The following is a 19674-nucleotide window of genomic DNA, read 5'->3' on the forward strand; positions in this document are numbered from 1 at the left end:
ACAGAGAGGAGGGCACATATTTCCTTAGCCACGTATATGATCCGCTTTTGAAGACTGCGAAAGAGTCTAAGCCCAACCGGAAACCCATCTCCCGGGAAAGTGGATCAGATGACCATATCAGTCATACCTGATGAAGTCCTCCGACGTGAAGGACGAAATATTGTAGTGAGTTAATTTTCACTTGGTTTTGTCACTCAAAAATGTCTTGTTTATTTAATCTACAAACCTGATGAACTTATTCAATGATAACACCTTGATGTTTTGCAAAAGTTCATTCTACAAATCCTATACTTTGCAAACTTGCTTGATTTATTGTTGTTAATGAGTTATGTACGTTATATGTATTGTTGTTTCAGCCCTCTTTACAATATATAACTCAAGAACCATAGGACCAACAAAAGTGTATCTGACCAATTGACATGTGACGTCATTGCCCGGCAATTATGGCACTTTCCATTGTTCTTTGCCCTGCAGTGTGCGTACGCATCGTAGTTTGCTCAGGGCACGTGCATTTTAAATCTCCCACCACATTTCATATAGTACAAGAAAGCCATTGAGCAGTGCAGCAGTTCGTTCGAGCATATCGACAGACCAATCCCTCGCCTTTGTTGATAAACAATGATGTCAAGTGGTCTATATATTCTTCTTCACGCTCGCTATGAAATGAGCAATGCAGTTTTTGCCAAAGCTCACTACCATTCGCAAGATGATGTGAACTACCAAGTCGCAACAGTTTAAAATAGTTAATAACCTTAAAGGGGCACTCACCCGTTTTGACCTTAAAGGGGTAATCAGATATTTTCTATTTTACATTTTTTTTGCATGGAACATGTTTATTGCATTATTTAAGGAGAAGCGCCCTCAAGCGTTTACACAGCAAAAGCAATTAAAGGAGTATGTTGATATTTGATGATTTTTTAAAAAATTTTTCTTTCGGTATACTGATAGCCCTTTAGCATTGAACATATCATGGGGTGTCAAGATGTATCTAGGGTGTCATGGTGGGTTAAGGGAGGGGGATAACTACTTAAAAGGACACTTGCATATGGAACATTTTTATTGAAGTATTCAAGGAGGACCGCCCTGAAGTGTTTACACAGCAAATGCAACTAAAGGGGTATTCCTCAATTTTAATTTTTTAGTCGGTATACTGATAGCCCTTTTAGCATTAAAAATATTATGAGGTGTCTTAGGATGGATTAAGGGGGTCATGGTGGGTTAAGGGGTGTTAGGGTGGAAGTCACAGGCATAGATATTCGTGTTTGCTCAAACACAGCTGTGCCATCTAGTTCATATTCTGTTTTGTGTTTCGCTCTGTTTTTAAAATATAGCCACAGATTTCATATTCTGCTCTATTTACAGCTTGATAGAGATAAAATTAAGGAAAACATGGGCTATGGCAATTCTCGCGATTCCAAATACAGCGCGCCACCAACGACGGCAGTGAAAATTGGCTTGGGGTCGACAGTTTTTCATCAACCATAGCTGACCATTGTGATTATTAGGCCTACTCTAAAAACACAATGTTTTATAGTACTTTTTGAAATTTTTTGAGATTTTCTGTGTTGAAGTGAAATATTGCAGTTTGATATTCACAGATGTCCTTTTCTAAATCCCGCAAACTTGACGTTGATACTAGCTGTTTCCTTTTTGTTATACATTTTCTAAAACCGCCCTTTTTTGTTTTTAAACTTTGCGATGCTTTTCAGCCCGATACGCGCGAGCCTAGTCAATGCGAAGTAGGCCTAGGCATGTCCTTTTTTTTAATGGAAAACGCATAGGTTTTATTTTGGTTATTAGAATAAATTGTTTTAATTCTTTCTGAATTTATTGTTTGTTCAATACGATAATAATATAACACCAACATCCATACTATAGGTGTTGCATTTTTGTAATCGGCCTACATTTTCTAAAAATGGGTTTTTTTGCACGAAGGCGCTTATAGCGGCCCGCCGCGCGGGATAGGCCTACCGCAAAGAAATTCAAGTAAATTTTTAAAAGATTCTTAATGTCTCATTACTTATAAACATGCATCACATTGGTTTGCCGTTTTTGTTATTATTGTAATTGTTTGATTTGTCCTTATTATATTTTTAGCCTAAATTTGTATTTTTAATTGTATTACTACATGTACTATCAAACATTAAAAAATTACGATCACAATAAAAACACTTTGTAGGCATAGCCTACCGCATAGGCCCTAAAAATAACATTTATTTTTTGTTAATATTTCAATTTTAGACTTTAATGCATAAGTTCAACAATACCTCATAGAGTTCTAGCATTATAATAAAGATGAAGAAAGTTTCAAACTGCATGCAAAAGAGTAGGCCTACATGAATTTAAAAGATCATTATTTTACGGCATAGGCCCATCAAGAAAATATGCATGAAAAACTCCATAACTTTAGAACCAAGTATGCTAGACCTTTGGTGTTTTCACAGTAATACAATTTTCAAAAATGCCTCTTTTGCCCCCCATGAACCAGATCGTGTCACAATTAAGGTTTAAATTTGACAATTGTCATGCCCGATTTTAATATTAATTCATGTTTCTTTTTCATATTTTATTTTTACTTCCGCTTTCTTGCATGTCATACCATCTTTATTTCATATTTCCCCTTTTCATAACCCAAGGAAATTTACTCTTAATGTAGGCCTAGGCCTACTCCCAATTAAAATAGCACACGTTGGTTGGAATGAGTTTCTTTTTAGTCATATAATATCGGTCGGCACAACATTGAAAAATCAAAACTGTTTCGACTAAATATTCAATTGGGCAATTTTAAACGCCTAGGCCTATACATGTTTTTTAAAAAGAAAAAGAAAATGGGAAAGATTAAAATCTTTCCCATTTTCTTTTTCTTTCTCATGAAATTATAAGTCAACACTGTGAAAAGAACTGAACTGTAGTGTAGCCCAACCTTTACGGCATTGTGGACTTTGGCCAAATTGGAAAGGTTTAAATTCGGAGGGTCGACATTTCTTGCATATTAAATAATGGATCAGGCCCATGGATCATGGACTGAACCTACAAAGTAAAGAGGTCAAATCTGGGGATGGACTTTATTGGAGGGGTGAACGCATTGTTTAGGCCTGCTTCATTTGAGACTGAAGGGGCGAACCGGGACACCCCCCCCCCCACACACACACACCAATTTACGGTGAAGAATATACTGTACAATAAAGGACAAAACAAGATAACTTAACAATAGTTTGGAGGCCATTATAGGCCTAAATGAAAATGAAAACATGCCTATTCATACAGAAGGGTAGGCCTATTCGAGCCCCCTGCACCAAATTTATTGAGGGGCTGAGCCCCAACCCCGGTTCATAAGCCTATGTAATTTTGTTGACAGAATTGCACCACAAGAGTTTATTTTAAAAATTAACAGGTTTATTTGTTTAGTGCAAGTATATCTGATATATTTTCTCCCGACATTATACATTGGGGCCAAAGTGTTTTGTTTATGGCTATAGGCTATATAGAAGGAAATGGCTTCTAAATTTAACATCTATAGGCCTAGGTTAGGAAAAAAATGATAAAAATAAAAATAAGACAAGCGTTCAAAACATTTATGAAAACCAAAAGCTTTTGTCTTAATCATGTATCACGCATGGTATAATTATGGGAAAAGTTATCCAAACAAGAAATAAAAAAGATTTAGATTAAATTTCCTGTTTGAAATTGTCTTGCATCAAAAGCATTTTCTATTATAGGCCTACCCAAACTCGAAAATTGACATTTTGACATCGGGTTTATAGGCCTAGATGGTCGATCAGAGACATCAACATTTTTTTGACATCGAGTTTTAACCGTCGATGGTTGAATAGGAATAGAGTACATTTGAAAAAAAAAAACGTTTTAATCGTATTAAAAAAATGCTTTACGCTGTCCATGCTGTTAAAATATGTACCGGTATTGAATATTTCGTTATCCTAAAAATCGAGAATTAGGCCTCCTTTACTTAAAACAAACAAGGTTTAAAATTGGTTTTTTAAGGATATATTCATGAGGGTCTAAGTAGGCCTAGGGGCCTATCCCCAATCACTGATTTTTCAGTGTTTTCTTTTCTTGTAAACGAGAGCCTAAAGTATTTTCCCAAGCGCCTCGGATCGGGTTCGGAAAAGTTTGAAAATAAGGGTTTAATTGATGCCCATTATTTTGTGTGGGAATAGGCCTAACACTCTGAACATTCACAGATGTAGGCCTAAACCATGACTGTCGAAATTAACTTTAAAATGGAGGCAGAAAAAAAAACATTAAAAAAATATATAGGCCTACTTTACGCTGTCCATGCTGTTAAAATATGTATTGAATATTTCGTTATTCTAAATATTGAGAATATTAGGCCTACTTTACTTAAAATAAACAAGGTTTAAAAATTGGGTTTTTTTAAGGATATGCATGAGGGTCTAAAGTAGGCCTAGGGCCTATCCCCAATCATATTTTTTAATCAAGTCTATTATTGGCCTTCTTACCATGCTTACAACAAAGCTTAAAGACCTGAAAGTGTTTTCTTTTCTTGTAAACGAGAGCCTAAAGTATTTTCCCAACACCTCAGAAAGTTCGGAAAAGTTTGAAAATAAGGGTTTAATTGATGCCCATTATCTTGTGTGGGAATAGGCCTAACACTCTGAACATTCACAGAGGTAGGCCTATACCGGTAGGCCTAAACCATGACTGTCGAAATTAACTTTAAAAAGGAGGCAGAATTGGAAAAAAAATCGTCGGAGGGTTGAATTAACAGCTGATCATCATCAACGTAAATAAACAAATTTGAGTAATCGATAGCAACACTCGTTACGTTTCCAGGGTCGATGGTTCATCGTCGACGCGTCATGGATGTCGACTTTTACCCATGATGCTCTGCGCGAAGTTGATCAGCCAGGCGTGATCGTAGGTGGCGCGCTGTATTTGGAATCGCGTCAATTACCACTTGCAAGATCCAATCTGGTGGAATAAAAATGTCCGTCTAAAAACAAAGCAAATTTTTGATTATCCTGAATGGAATAATCTTGGCATTTCTACAATTTCTGATCTCAATAGAGATGTTTTTCTTTTCATACGAACGCTTCTCCAAATTGCAAAAATATTTTGAGCTTTTCTCCCCAAATTCTGCCCACTTGATGCGAGACCTAAATAGGAATCAAATATTCTATGCACAGAAAGTAGCTTTACACTTAAAACAATAGCTAGCATTAGTCTGTCATGTTGTAATGAACCCATTACAACAGGAGCTAAAAGGTGGCTTGAAACTTTAAACTTTTGAATCCTTTTGTCATTCACATGGGTTTAACTTTGAGGGAATAAAGTCAAATCATGTCGAATGAAGAATCCAAAGAAACCACTTTTGTTTCAAGTATTTGAAGATACTTTGTGCATAGTATCGATATCCGGGTCTCTTCCATATGAGCCTAATCATACATTATACATGTGAATATAACCCCACCCCTCAAAAAAAAAAAAAAATTAAAATCCAATAAGAACAAAAAACAAACTTATATTAATCTATTATTGAACAGGATTTTTAAACACATTATAAATAAATATTGAATGGCATAAATAATGATACTACGCATAGGTTCTTTTTCAATGGTTCTCATTCAACTGCGAATGACAACCCCAGCTGAAAGCAAGGCATATAGTACCTGGGGAAACATTACATTATATGCTTACCAGTCATTTTCTCTAAAAGCACTCTTTATGGAACAATATTGACAAGGGGAATAAGTATACAAGGCAGTACTCACATTTAAAATATCTATTGTTTATTTATCCGTGATCACTTCATCTGTTATTTCACAATAATAAACATATCAAAAGAAATAAGTCCCCCTCTGAACATGTCGTCATAACATTGTAAGGTTTCGTTTTGCACCAATAAAACTAACTTTGAAATAATTATATGACTGTTTACTAAGTGCTGTGTGAAAATGAGAGAATTCCATGACTTCAGGGCTGAATGAGCCTAAATTGAAGGCAAAGACCGCCCTTTTCAAAAGTCACAAAGTAGGCCTATGCTTGTCACAAAAGTTGATTCATGGCTTGTTACTAATGGAAAACCCCATGTGCTTGAGTGCAGTTTAAAATCCTCACCAAGTGAACATTTACTGTAATGTGTATCGATTCTTGATCATTCAGCCATGCAAATCCCCTTGGTGCAGAGTTCAGCACAGTGAGTTGTAAGATGGCCAGTGCCAGTTCCATTCCTTGTCCCAATACGCCTTGCAGTTAACAAACCTACTTTGTGACTTTTGGAAAGGGCAGTTTTTGTCTTCAATTTGGGTTCATTCAGCCATGAAGTTATGGACATCTTTCATTTTCACAAAACACTTAGTAAACAATCATATAATTATTTCTAAGTAAGTTTTATTGATACAAAGTTTTACTTTACGATGTTATGACGAAATTTTCAGAGGGGACTTATTTCTTTTGATGTGTTTATCTGACATCAAACCAGTGCTCAAATTTGGCACTTGCCTGTCCTTAAGTAATGTACTATTTACACCTACTTCACCCCATGCCGGGAACTCATGTACAGTGTTTTGTAATCTCCACCCTGCAAACATGGGGATTGCATTACTGGGTATATAAAACAAGTAGATCCGCGGATCAAAAGAACATCCGTCCAAAATTTAACTTGCCAGAAATCCATTACAGAGGGGTATTTTGAGTATACTTTCTAAAACTTCATAACATGCTATTTTTGAAGCAAATTTCCCTGAAAAGGGGCTAAAATGTTTTCCCACTCATATTCCGAAGTCAGTTAAACATGCTGGTAATTTTTGAGTCATGTATTGAACCAATATTTTATCAAAAGTGTGTGTAGTAATAAAGTCACATATTTTATATTTACAATTTCAAAAGTAATCCCTTGAATATCTATTCTTGTGAAAATAATGGCTGCATTTAGTAACTGAGGTGTAGAACAGAAAGATCTGTCATTGGACTACCACACCAGTCCCATACATTGTACCTCTTCACTGTGCTGTTTTTTTCATGCATTGAAAATGTGAGATACATCCAGAATTATTCAATATATTTGTCAGCCTGCTACGCTAATTGCGTAAGTCATTTTTTGTAATTTTGAGAACAAAGATTAAAATGTGGTTTAAGCATGCATCAGTTATGTAATCACCCTAATTATTTCGAATTAATCCCTTTCATTTATATCATTAGCATTTGTTCTTGTGCAAAGATTGGTGAATAAATATGTTTAAATGCATGTTTGAACCATATGTTGTACTTTGTTCTCAAAATTACCATAAATGACTTAGGCAATTACTATCAGTACTAGAGGGAAACACAAACACAGTCTGAGAAATGATTTCATCAAAAAGGATGCTCATCGGCTCTCCTTCTTCCCCTGGACATTGAGAGAGTGGAATGAGTTGCCCAAAGAGGTAGCTGGAGCGCCCTCAAATGACGCCTTCAAACAGCAGCTTCAAACACTACCACACCATCCTAGAGCAGCACATTAGATACCAATCCTTTTCAGCACAGCACTTAAGATTGATATCCAGCCTTATCCTTTTGCCATTATTCCCCCCTCCTTTATTTCTTTTTTGAGCGCGAGTACCCTAAGCACTAGTGTTGGCGAAATGTGGCATGTTTATGAAGCCACCCTGTCGACGGAACTTAAGAAGAAGAATTAGCATAGCAGGTTGATGATATCAAATAGCATATTGTCTTATTTCATGCATAAGAATAAATGCACTACAATCTTTTCACCATGATATAGCTGGACTCTAGCTCGATTAATAGTGCACAATGTCATAAGGTAACCCGAATTGAGCACAAGACATGGCTAGATGTGATGATTCCTGGCAGTTAGTGGATATATAATATATATATATCATAAATATCTATATCAGTCAGTCATAAAATATTGCTTTAGGATTCTTGCTTGTAGACTATTAATGGTGCATTCTTTTGTACGTTGTTCCCCTTGGCTACTAATATTCTTTCAATTACGCCTTTCTTGGGAGCACGGATGACATACTGAAACAAAAACAAAAAAATAATAATAATAATATCTTATTTGAAAAGGTGGATAATTACAATAGTAATAAACTTTTCTTTTTAACATGAAAAGAGGAGTTCAAACTTACTGTCAAAATATTTGTTTCTCAATTAGATACTTGAACTGATAAAACAATTTGATTTGGATATCTTCCCTAAAATCCACAAGTCATTTTTTTCAACAGTCCTAAAAAGGAATTTCTGCACTCGATCTAAAACAGTTTGCAATCTTCATCCTGCCTGTCCTGTAATTATTCCACCCAAACTGTCCATATGAATCTCCCTATTATATGCCTTACCCATAGATTAAAGAGGTATACACACACTACCCCCAACATGCTTGTGCCTTGTATGCAATGATAATTCTTTCATATTCAGGAAGGTTGATCATTCCATCACCTATTTCTAACAACTTCTGCATGTTGTTTTGCATATACATTTGTATGCGAAAAAAATATCAAGACTAATATATGTGCTGTTCTATGCGGTAACAAGACACAGAGTGGGCATAGCAATTTCATCTGCCCTTATTCAAAGGTTCAAGCTTACCCTTGTTCAAAGAAAGCTTATTATGCTGCTGGACTTTGCCTACTGGTGTAACATCTGTATATTATTAGTCTATGGTCTTACCTCCATTTTCATTGATTCTAAGGCTAGTAATGGATCTCCTTTGTCTACTTGACTCCCTAGTTGCACATAGATATGTGTGATATCACCTTGCATGGGTGCTCTATCACCCATAGTCCCTGAGCTACTATCCTCAAGATATTCTGGTACTGGACTGGTGATTTCTACACCACCAACCTTGGTACAAAGAAAAACATTTTATAGTAAGTATTATTTATCGAGGGGTTAGTGCAAGGAGGCCCAGTTGCAATAGCTGCCAGGTGTCATATGTTTAGTTGTATACAATATAGAATGCAGAAATTGTCAAATGTCTATATGGCAGCTATTGCAGATAGAGCCTTCTTGCAAACACTCGATATGTTCAATAAACTTGATGACAAGGTTTTAATTTTTTTTTGCATTTTTTAAATATATTTAAAAAATATCATGGAAAGTGCATTCTAGGACACACATACACACCCCTACATGTTTCCAGTGTAAATGGCAGACAGTTTTCAGGCCTTTGCCAGTGCAGATTTAGGTGTCAGTATTTAATTGACATACTGAGGACTATTACCATGATATTTTTGTATAATTTTACACACAAAAGTTGAAATATGATGCAACAACTGCTGACCTGTATGGTATGTACCAAATACTTCTTATGGTGTAAATTTCTAGTCCAATGCACATGGAAGTGACCATGGACAGTATGTCACTGGTGGGTCAGCGGTTGCAGGTGTGAAAACATCCTGAAAGATAACAACCACACTCTGCGCAATGCGCATGCATGGCATACTAACTTAAAAGGACCTAAATGATTTGGCCAAATGTCATAATCTCTCTGTACACCTTACTCTACAATCGAGCCCCTACATTGGCAGAAGCATAATACTTGACAATTCAAGAATTTATAAAAAACTTTGAACTTACCTGTGAAAATATATGTATTGCTCCTTCATGTAATACTAGTTTGGTTTGGCTTTTCTCCCCATCAATGGTGCTAAGAAGATGCATGGCATTGCCATCTGATTCTGTTATTCTCCCTACAACAGTATGGGTTTTCCCACCAATCTGGAAGTTGAAGAAAAATAAAATGGCAAATTGTGTTTTCAATAATGTAACACCATCTAAATCGTATAACAAAAGCTCATGGGAATGACATCTAGCTGATAATTTTTGTTCTATATAAGGTCAAGCATGAACATCTTGCGAATTTACATGACTAGAGAAAAATCACACTCACACAAAATTGACTTGGAAAGTTATATACATGCATGCACAGGATTCCACAAGTATTTGGGCAAAACTCAAATTTCCCAGACTGGGTGTGACACAAGAGATGGACAAATGTGGTAGGGCAAGATGTGCATGCCACTGTAAGCTCAATCTTTCCATGAAATAAATGCCTGACATTGAGAGCCTTAAAACATGAGGCAGCAAAAAAGAAAGAAAACACTTGGGGGAGTACATGTACATTTACAGCAGCACCTTATTTGCACACTAAATAACCTCAAATTCAGTGGTTGTCTAATGTATACATGCCAAAATATCCATACACTAAAAGTGGCTCAAAGATTTTGCCAATGATTTACTGTATTAATTGTCATAATGACAAATCAAGTAGAGCAGCTAGCATGAGTTGACAATTATACCTGAACCATGGGGCAAGGGTCAGCAATATCTGTCATAGCTTGTCACCATCACTCTTAGTCAATAAAACCCACCACTATCATAGCTAGTACTAGCATGAGTGGCAAGAGAAAAGTTTCACTTGGGTTTTATTTTTGCTCTTTTTGCTTTTAACTTTGTAAACATAAAATTAAAATCCATATAAAATAGATAAAATAGTTTTTTTTTAATAGACAGATAGACAATGGAAAGATGCTGGAATTTGATTTGAAAACAGTGAGAATTTTATAACAATTTATACTGCTCAGTCGAAACTGTGAAAATTTAACCCCAATAAAATATTCCTCTATACAGAAGCTATAAAGTATGCCACAGAAATATGAAACCTTCAAGTTGTCCTGAACTGACCTGCAACAAATATGTCCTTGTTTGTTAGCAAAACATTAGGTTCAAGGGATAAACCCATTTCACTGTATTTACTAAATGATAATTTCCATATATTTTTCATGTTTACAGGCTAAGAGCTAGGCAGTTTTAATTACATTTTTGCCTACCAAATTGTGTGTATATCAATCATAAGGCCCTTCCCAATTAATTGTTAGTTTACTGTTTAAGATTTTTAAAAAGGCACGAGGTAACTTTTAATTATTAATTGTTAATTACTTATTATTTTCTTTATTTTGAAATGAGCCGTCACATCCCAATATCAACGGTACATTTTGGCACTGTTATTTTGCAATTATTTCAGGCCTGTATGCAGGATTTTTTTTTGGGGGGTGCTGATTTTGAAAAAAGTAGACTTTTCCCAAACATTTTGGACCTTTTTGGAATAAAAAGGCGTAAAAAATCTCATTTTTTTTGCTAGCTATGCTCGCAAATTGTGATATTTTGGGACTTTTTGTATACTTTTTAGATTTGCCCCCCCCCTGCGCACAGGCCTGGTTGATTTTATACATTGATAAATGCAGGAGTGATATTTGTTTGTTCAAGATGATCAAAGTAAGAGAGTATCAAATTAATGTAATTAAATGTCATTTAACAGAGAAAATGTCAAATAAAAATTTAATAATTACATATTTTGCAATTCTCAATGTTGGAGGCCGGAGCGAAACAGTAAACTCAAAATCAATTGTGAAGGGCCTAATCATGTAAAAGAGCTCAGAATAGCAACTGCACTAGCTACACTCATATTTAATATACAAGTTAATGAATTAATTTTTGTTTTACAGGCATAATGTCATGGGGAAATTTCCCTGTATGTGTAGATCGAAAATAACCATGTTTACAAATAAATATACTCATCGGCCTACATGTATCACTAGGATCCAGAACATGCTCATCTATCAGGGCATGGTTCTTTAACCTCAATACATCTGTACATTCACTGAATGACCTCTGAAAATTTGGGTACAAAACTCATACCCTGCAACTCGTGGTCAAAATTTGCACTCTGATTGTTTAATTGAGGTTATTGAACTATGCAATTGAAATGAGGCCATTGTGGTCCATACTGTATACCCAATACAAGACAAATATTCTGCACTTCCATCTGTTCAGTTGCTATGGTTATTAACATATGGCCCCTTTATTCCGGGTTATTCCTAGGGTATTGGTGGGTCAATGGTCATTACAGTACTCTACACTTCCCACCATCCTTTGTATCATGGTACCCAATTTCACTGTAATCAGTATAAGCCACTTGTTTATTTGCACTGGTTTTATCATATTTTATGTACTTTCATGTTGAAAAATATACCATCTGCATAGGTTTTTTGAGGCAATAGAGAACCATTTATTTGCAATATAGAATTATTAATTTTGAATAGTGACCTATGCATCGGCGCACCATCTTGATCTTCTGAACAAGTACAGAAAACTAAAATGGAAACAAGGCCTTGTGGGAAGTGTAAAATAATATCAATACTTGTACTTCAATCTCCAGATTTGGGACCATTTGAATAGTGTGTGTTTTATAAAAGAAAAATAATAGCAACAGAAACATACTTTATTTGTGTGTTAACTAATTATCAATATCTCTGAGACTTGTACATGTAAGATAAAAAATTATCCTTACATTATTTTTTTTTCAAAATTGCAAACATTTTAAATTTGTAGTAGGGCCTAAATATAGAAATACTATATTTCACACCGAACTGTGTCCCCATCTAATTTAAACTTGAACCAGGATTGACCTGCACATATGTATGGGTTAGTGAGTAAAGGCTGGCGCAATGCCAAGGGTAGATTCTTGAGTTCAAATTTATTAACCTATGCTTATAACCATGATAACTGTAATCAACTGGGGAATTCTGGTGGTGAAATATGGTGACTATTATGACAGCTCTACAAGTCATGGGACCGGAAAAATTTTCCGGGTTGTCGAGCCACAGTTAGTGTATTGGATTTCTCTCATGTAAAAATTGCAGAACATACCTTCATTGTGTAGGAGCCATCTGGTAGATATGTTGCAAAGACCTCTATTTGACTATCGGCACCATCATTGAATACAACATTTCTGGTTAAATTTTCATTTACTCTAACACCTGAGCTGGATGAAAATGGTGAAAATGGATCTGAAACAAAAAACAAGATTGTCAGAAACATTGTTAGAAGATTAATTCTCTTCACAATGACTAAAAAAGTCCATTTTGATTGAAGGTTTGGAAATAATATGAGTAGTAAAAAAGAGGGAAAGCAGAACATAGCAAGCACATCTAACAAAAACTAAATTTTGTTTGCACCTGGGCTGTGTTGATCACATACATTGTATTGTCAGCCTACTGCGCTAATTTGCCTGAGAACAAAATACAAAAGATGGTTCAAGCATACATTAGTTACTATTTCTGATTATTCCATTCATTAGTCTTATTATCATTTGTTCTTGTGCAAAGATTTGTAGATAAATGTTTAAATGCATGCTTGAAGCACATTTTGTACTTTCTTCGTAAAATTACAAAAAATGACTAAGCAATTGAATACATGAATACAAAACCCACCCAAGTCCATCGGAAGTGATTTTGAGAGAAAAACCTGTGTATCATTTTAATTCCTTAAGTTAGATTTACCTGGTCAATATGGTAAGTTTCACGTGCAAATGAGTGGATTAAACTGTATAAAGTATGACGATTAGCATTTCAGGGACTTTGTGGGGTTCATTTTAAATTTTGGACTTGGGTGGTTTTTTGAATCATATACAAAGACAACAACGTTGGAATGAGATTACCACTAGTAAGATAATACAAAATAAAGCACACAGGTATGTATAATCTTGATTAGCATTCTGCCATGTAATATAAACCACACACGTTCCTTTATTAAACCCATTTTTTTTTTCAACAGTCACTCTCCAGCAATGAATGTGTTACAAGTGGACTTTTATACATACTGGATTTCAATCAATGTGTTACAAGACTCAAATCATGGAATTGGGTGATTCTTTCATACATGCTATTTCTCACATGCTCAATAGACACAGATGATGAATTTGAGTTGTTCTTTCATACATATGACAGGCCTATGTATAGTAACAATTTCCCATGCTTAACTCAATTTGGCCAACGTATGGACTTGGGTGGGTTTTTTATTCATATATTCAATTATCGTAGTAGGCTGACGATATGATGCAATAATCTAATAATAATATTTGCCCATATCTTGAAAAAAATTATGTTAGACGAAATTCAATAGTAGATCGGTAAACTACTTTCTATATCCTTCGATATGAGACATAAATCAAGTTATTTGGACGATTTTAAAATTTTGACAATTTTTGAAAAGTGTGACATAATGACGGAATTGCCCATGTACTATCCATTCTCCATTCTCTAGATGTTGATTGCACAATAACAGTGTCAGTAAAAGAAAGTACATACTAACCTCCACTTAATAAACTCTCCTGCATACTGCTCCTTTGTTCATGTAATATCAAACCCAAAGCTGCCTGACATAATGTTATACTACTGCGTGCACTATGATCTGGGAAGAGCTCCGATTCAAATTGAGGGATAAAGTCTGTGTGCACATTGCCTAGTCGAAATTCTGGATGTTTGGCTACATCGTCAAGGAATCGGATGTTTGTCTTGAGGCCAACAATCTGTAAGATGAATAAGGTCAAAAATAGTTTTCAAATGATGTCTTTTCCTATAAAGATGTCATTTCTTGAGAAGGCTCCCCTTATTAGATACTGGTGTAATTGTCATTTTTATACCATTATGCATTTTAATGCAACTAGAATTATGCAGTTCGTAATTAAGGTGGCCCCCCACACAAAGGTGTGAAAATATCAAAGGTTTGTAAATATAAATAATATGCAATATGCAAATAGGCAGATTGTTTGTCATGTAAAATGAAGTCAAATAAGGAATACATGTAGTTCTCACCATCTAGGATGTTTGGTTTTCTAGGAAACATCAAAAAATATGCCCTATAGGCTGCAATGGGGGTTTGACCTTTGTCAAATTGTGACAATAACAGACCATTATAGACAGTATACAAATATTAACTGTCTATGAGTGTGATGGTCGAAATATAATCACGAGGTGAAAGATGGATTGTTCCATTCCACGAGCCAAACGGCGAGGGGAATGGAACAATACATCTTTCACCTCATGATTATATTTAAACCATTACACAAATTTAAGACAGTTAATATTTGTTTTATATCACTCATGCATAAATTATATTACTAAAATACTATTTAAGGTAGGAAATACATTTCTCATTAACATAACACCATGTTTTGCCGTGATATACTTCACATTTTGGGGTCCACCCCATAATTAAATCGGCGAGTCCAAGAGTCAGCGCACGGCTTGGCGCAGGCGCACTACGGCAGAGCACTGTGATAGTAAAGACTATCACACGGAGAGGGTGATGGTAAAAATGATAAATGGTAATCAACCAATGAACTGTCTAGAATTTATGTATGAGTGATATAATACAAACTATTCCTTATTTGGCTTAATTACATTATTCATCATGCAAAATTAAGTCAAAAATAAGGAATAGTTGATACATTCATGGCCACATTTGCATTCAAAGGTGACATCACATTCCAAATATAACAGCATTGTGGTTGACAATTCACATACTTACATGGTAATCTTGTAGTGATTTTCTTAGCTTATCTAATGCACTTGTTCTATCTGATGACCATACAACTAATTTAGCAATCATAGGGTCATAAAACGTAGTTACCTCATCACCTGAAAAAGATGCAGTAGTCAAATTAGTAGTCAAGGCCTGATCTACAAATTGATAATTTTAAATTATACTTGTAGAAACATGTTCTAAAATACCTTACCAGAATAAGCCAAACTTGACCCGTCTATCAATAATTAAATAGAGAAATGTCAATTTGCTATCTTTATTGAGATTCCTTCTCGCTATATGTAACAAAAAATAAGTGGTACGTACTGCTTTTGCTTTTTACATCATTATTTCAGGATCTGAAAACCATGCACCAACCAGAAACCATGCACTATACACTGAACATCATCAGATACCAATGCAGCATACTGGCATTAGCTTATTGATGCATCTATGAAATGATGCAAGGATATCTTTTATCTGTCTATGATATTTCAGTTTTATCCATGTCCCACACTGTGTTATGGTATGAGGTCGAGCAGCAGCTGAATACAGAAATAAAATTGAGTTCATTACCTTGTCTAACCCCAGTCTCTACTCTGATTTCATCCCCGGCATTAGGAGGTGATAAATGAATAAGTGGTCCTGCACCAGGCAAAAATCCATTGTCAGGATCTTCTGCATATATTCTGGCTTCAAAGGAATGGCCTTTTAGTTGTAAGTCATCTTGGGAAATGGGAAGTTTCTCACCAGCAGCAACCTATTGAAACAAGTGAAAAAGAAATAACTAGAAACATATTCAATCAATTTCAGGTCTAACCTCTATTACATATTGTCGGTCGCAACACATAATGGTGTAGGGGATTTTGAAATTTCACTTTTATGAAATTTGGCATAATAGTTTTAAATATCAAGTTCTTCAAGAACACCAAGTATGGGAAAGCTCAACTATACTTAATCAACTTTACTTTTACCAGGCTGCCTGGTAATGAAGCAAAGTTTACAATTCTATCTTCTGTTTTACAAACAATCAACATTTGCCACTATCTTTTAGAGATACTAAAAACAACCATTTCTGTTCCATTTTATCTAGCTCAAACATAAATTGACTCGTCTATTATTAAGATGACAATTCAGTGTGTTTTACGTATTGGGCTGGATGTCAAAATGTTGCGGCTCCCAGCCAACACGTAAAACGTAGTATGTATAGGGTCGCTTTAATTACATGTCTCTACAGTTATGAAACCAAGCACATGAGTCTTGAAGACTATCAGTGATGACTGTTTAAGTGTAAAACTATTGAAATTTGCAGGAGTATCTTCGATTGAAGAATAGTCTTTAAAATGCAATGTTAATTAACTTTTTTTTACATATGAAAAATAAACAAAAAGGAAGAAAACAGTAATGCTGAGCAAATTTGAAACTCCATTTAATTCGTCGGTTGCAACACATAGTGGTGTAAAGTGATTTTTCCAAATTTTCTGTTTCACATAGTGGCTTTAAGGTTTAAAGCTAGCTCTATCCTAGTTATTTCTGTTTAACTATTAAAGACACAGTTTGAACCTTAAACTTCAATTTCAAAAGGAATCTGACCAATAAGAGATAACTGTGGAGAGTACCGACTGAGTTTATTAGTAGCTTATCCTTCAAACACGTTTTGCTCGGAAACCTATTTTGTCCTTCATTAACGTCACTATGTGTTGCGACTGACAAATTGCGTAGTACTGATATTGCCACCCAGCTGACAGAAATCACAAACATGATTAAAGTTTAAAAAATGACATCCTTAATTATTACACTCAGCCTCATCACCATGTACAGTGTGTAAGCACATCTCTATATATCACAAACAACATGCCCATCCTATTTTTGAGTTTTGAGCCTTTAAGTTTCTCTTCTGCTTACATTGAGCTGCCACTCTACTAGGTCTGTTCCTGTGATCATTTCTGTAACTGGATGCTCCACCTGTAGCCTTGTGTTCATCTCCATGAAATAGAAATTCTGATTCTTGTCCATGATGAACTCAACGGTACCTGTTAAATTCAAAACATAATTGTTGAAAAGAAATCAGTTCTTTCTTAGTAATGATAATTTAGAGCTGAAAAATGCTGATAATTTTAATTTCCACGTATCAAATTTTATTACTCCCTCATTTGTCGCAATAATGATATATGACACTATCTGATTAAAGAGTATTTTGTGACCCTAGCATACTCTTTTGACATTTTCAGTAGATATCCACAAAAAAAGCTATTCCCAAAATTTCAGTAGATTCCAATTTTGCATTTGCGAGTTATGCATGATTATGTGTATTACACAGCTCCATAGGCCACTGTTGTAATTCAAATTTGACAATATTTTTGCTAAATGAATTAATTTGCAAGAATTTTTTTGTACACAAACATTATGTAGCCAGAGGTTTCCAGTGGTATAAATATCTCAACTTTTTTTGAGAAAAGTGTGGGGGGGGTGAGGCTGTGGATCATGAAATACCCTTTGAAGCTGAAGAAGCCAGTTTAGACAAAATGGTGTCAATATCATCATCTCCTTCCCTACTAACCAAGCACACTACTGCTAGAAATACATGTTTGCAGAGTTTTATGAACCTTTGCAATGCCAATTTTCTTACAAAGTATGCGGTGTAGGGTCATTTAGCCCAGGAGGGTTTACATATAGCTTTACACATATGGGGTACAATGCTCATGTGTATTTTAGATATTTACTAAATTCTGTACATAATCATATATATATATATATATAATTTTTGCTCAATTTTGTGCCAGTCTGAAGCTTATTTTGATTGAGTGTTGGCCGGCTACTGCTGGTGGTAGTTACTGCAGACAGGTGTGACAACCCAGTTAAGTACCCATAAATGGCTACGTAAACAGTCCCATTTTCTTATGTATTTTAGTGTTTCTTTTTTTCCTGTTTGCATCTCAATTTGGCAACTATTGCCTTTGGCCTGAATTGATCAGGTTGGGTAAATCTGGATTAAACCTAAAAATATATACAACCAATTTTCATGCCTATATTTTAGGAGGCCGTAATTATATTATTCTCAAGCATCAAGTATTATAAATATAGTTTCTCTACAGGGCTCCCAACCAATGACTTGCATCCCAAATGACAATTGATCTTTCCGGTAAATCCCATAAACCTTTGCATTTGGACCCCTACATTGTGTGTGCAGTAATGATGAAAGCATGCATCGGTGTGACTAGAAAGTAATAGCGTCATGAGCATGTGAAGGTTGCTGTCCACACATGTGCACTCACCTGCCCCTACATAGTTGACAGCTCTAGCTGCTTTCACTGCCGCTTCACCTATCCTTTTTCTTACATCTTCTGACAGCCCAGGCTGTATAGAGAGAATACTTTGATTATTGTATTCATCACAACTCACTGCAGAGATGGTAAAGTTTCAATCTAATTTGGAGTTACATAACACAGGGATGCTTTTATGCATTTTGCATCTCTTCGTGTAAACTCCTCAACAAAAGTTGGGGAAGTTTTTTCAAGTATCTATATCTCAAATTATTTGTGACATGCTCATATTGAGGTTAATGACTAGTGTTGTTTGAGCACAGGATAATGGTCGTCCGGTCCATTGGGCACATTCTGTTTGAGACCCCACTACATTCACAAAACGTGTACTCAGCCGTGAAAAAGGTGATTGTTTCAAATGTGATGCCATTGTGAAGAGGAATGAAATAGCTATCCATTGACATGCAACAAGATATGAACATTTCACAAATAATAAAGATAAAGATACTTAAAAAAAACTGTCCAAACTTTTGTTGAGGAGTTTATATCACACCACCAAATAATAATGTTAAACCCTATCTGACTGGCAAAGTGTACCATGCTCATATCACCATGTTATGTACAGTAAATATATGGCACTTTGTTTTTTAAATCACAAGTATGAGTGAGCCCATATATCTATAGGATTGCTAACATGGCTAGTCTTTGATGCTCCACTGTCAAAAAACATGAGAATGTACCCAAGTCTGCTGGTATGGTGGAAAATAATATTATCTATCGCAAAATCAATAACTGAATGATCGACCAATTTTCTATACCCTTTAAAAGATCCAATTGTAACATTAGGTAATGGGGATACAGGTAATCTCAATCTGTTACTGTATGAAAGCAACTCTGATACGACATATTATGTTGACAATTTTGTCCACTTACAGCAGGTGCCTCTTCAATGATCTTTTGATGTCGTCTCTGAACACTGCAATCCCTCTCAAACAGATACACATAATTGCCATGACGATCACCAAACACCTGTACCTCTACATGCCTAGAGAGATTTGAA

The 19674-nt window shown here is 35.3% G+C and overlaps 1 protein-coding gene across 2 annotated transcripts in view; it reads right to left on the minus strand.

The window, feature by feature from the left end:
• Positions 1-6620: 6620 nt before the first annotated feature.
• The window catches only part of LOC140155943 (methylcrotonoyl-CoA carboxylase subunit alpha, mitochondrial-like), a 28004-nt gene continuing 14950 nt past the window's right edge, over positions 6621-19674 (minus strand). For both annotated transcript variants that reach the window (XM_072178976.1, XM_072178975.1), the window contains exons 8-17: positions 19548-19659; positions 18627-18708; positions 17257-17384; positions 15928-16111; positions 15358-15467; positions 14140-14356; positions 12697-12836; positions 9565-9705; positions 8656-8829; positions 6621-8004 (exon numbers count right to left, since the gene is read on the minus strand). In XM_072178976.1, the coding sequence (XP_072035077.1) occupies positions 7897-8004; positions 8656-8829; positions 9565-9705; positions 12697-12836; positions 14140-14356; positions 15358-15467; positions 15928-16111; positions 17257-17384; positions 18627-18708; positions 19548-19659 (1396 nt within the window). In that variant the 3' untranslated portion in view covers positions 6621-7896. The remainder of the gene's footprint in view (positions 8005-8655; positions 8830-9564; positions 9706-12696; positions 12837-14139; positions 14357-15357; positions 15468-15927; positions 16112-17256; positions 17385-18626; positions 18709-19547; positions 19660-19674) is intronic.

Source organism: Amphiura filiformis, chromosome 6 (assembly GCF_039555335.1).
Source record: "Amphiura filiformis chromosome 6, Afil_fr2py, whole genome shotgun sequence".
NCBI classification, from domain to species: Eukaryota; Metazoa; Echinodermata; class Ophiuroidea; order Amphilepidida; family Amphiuridae; genus Amphiura; species Amphiura filiformis.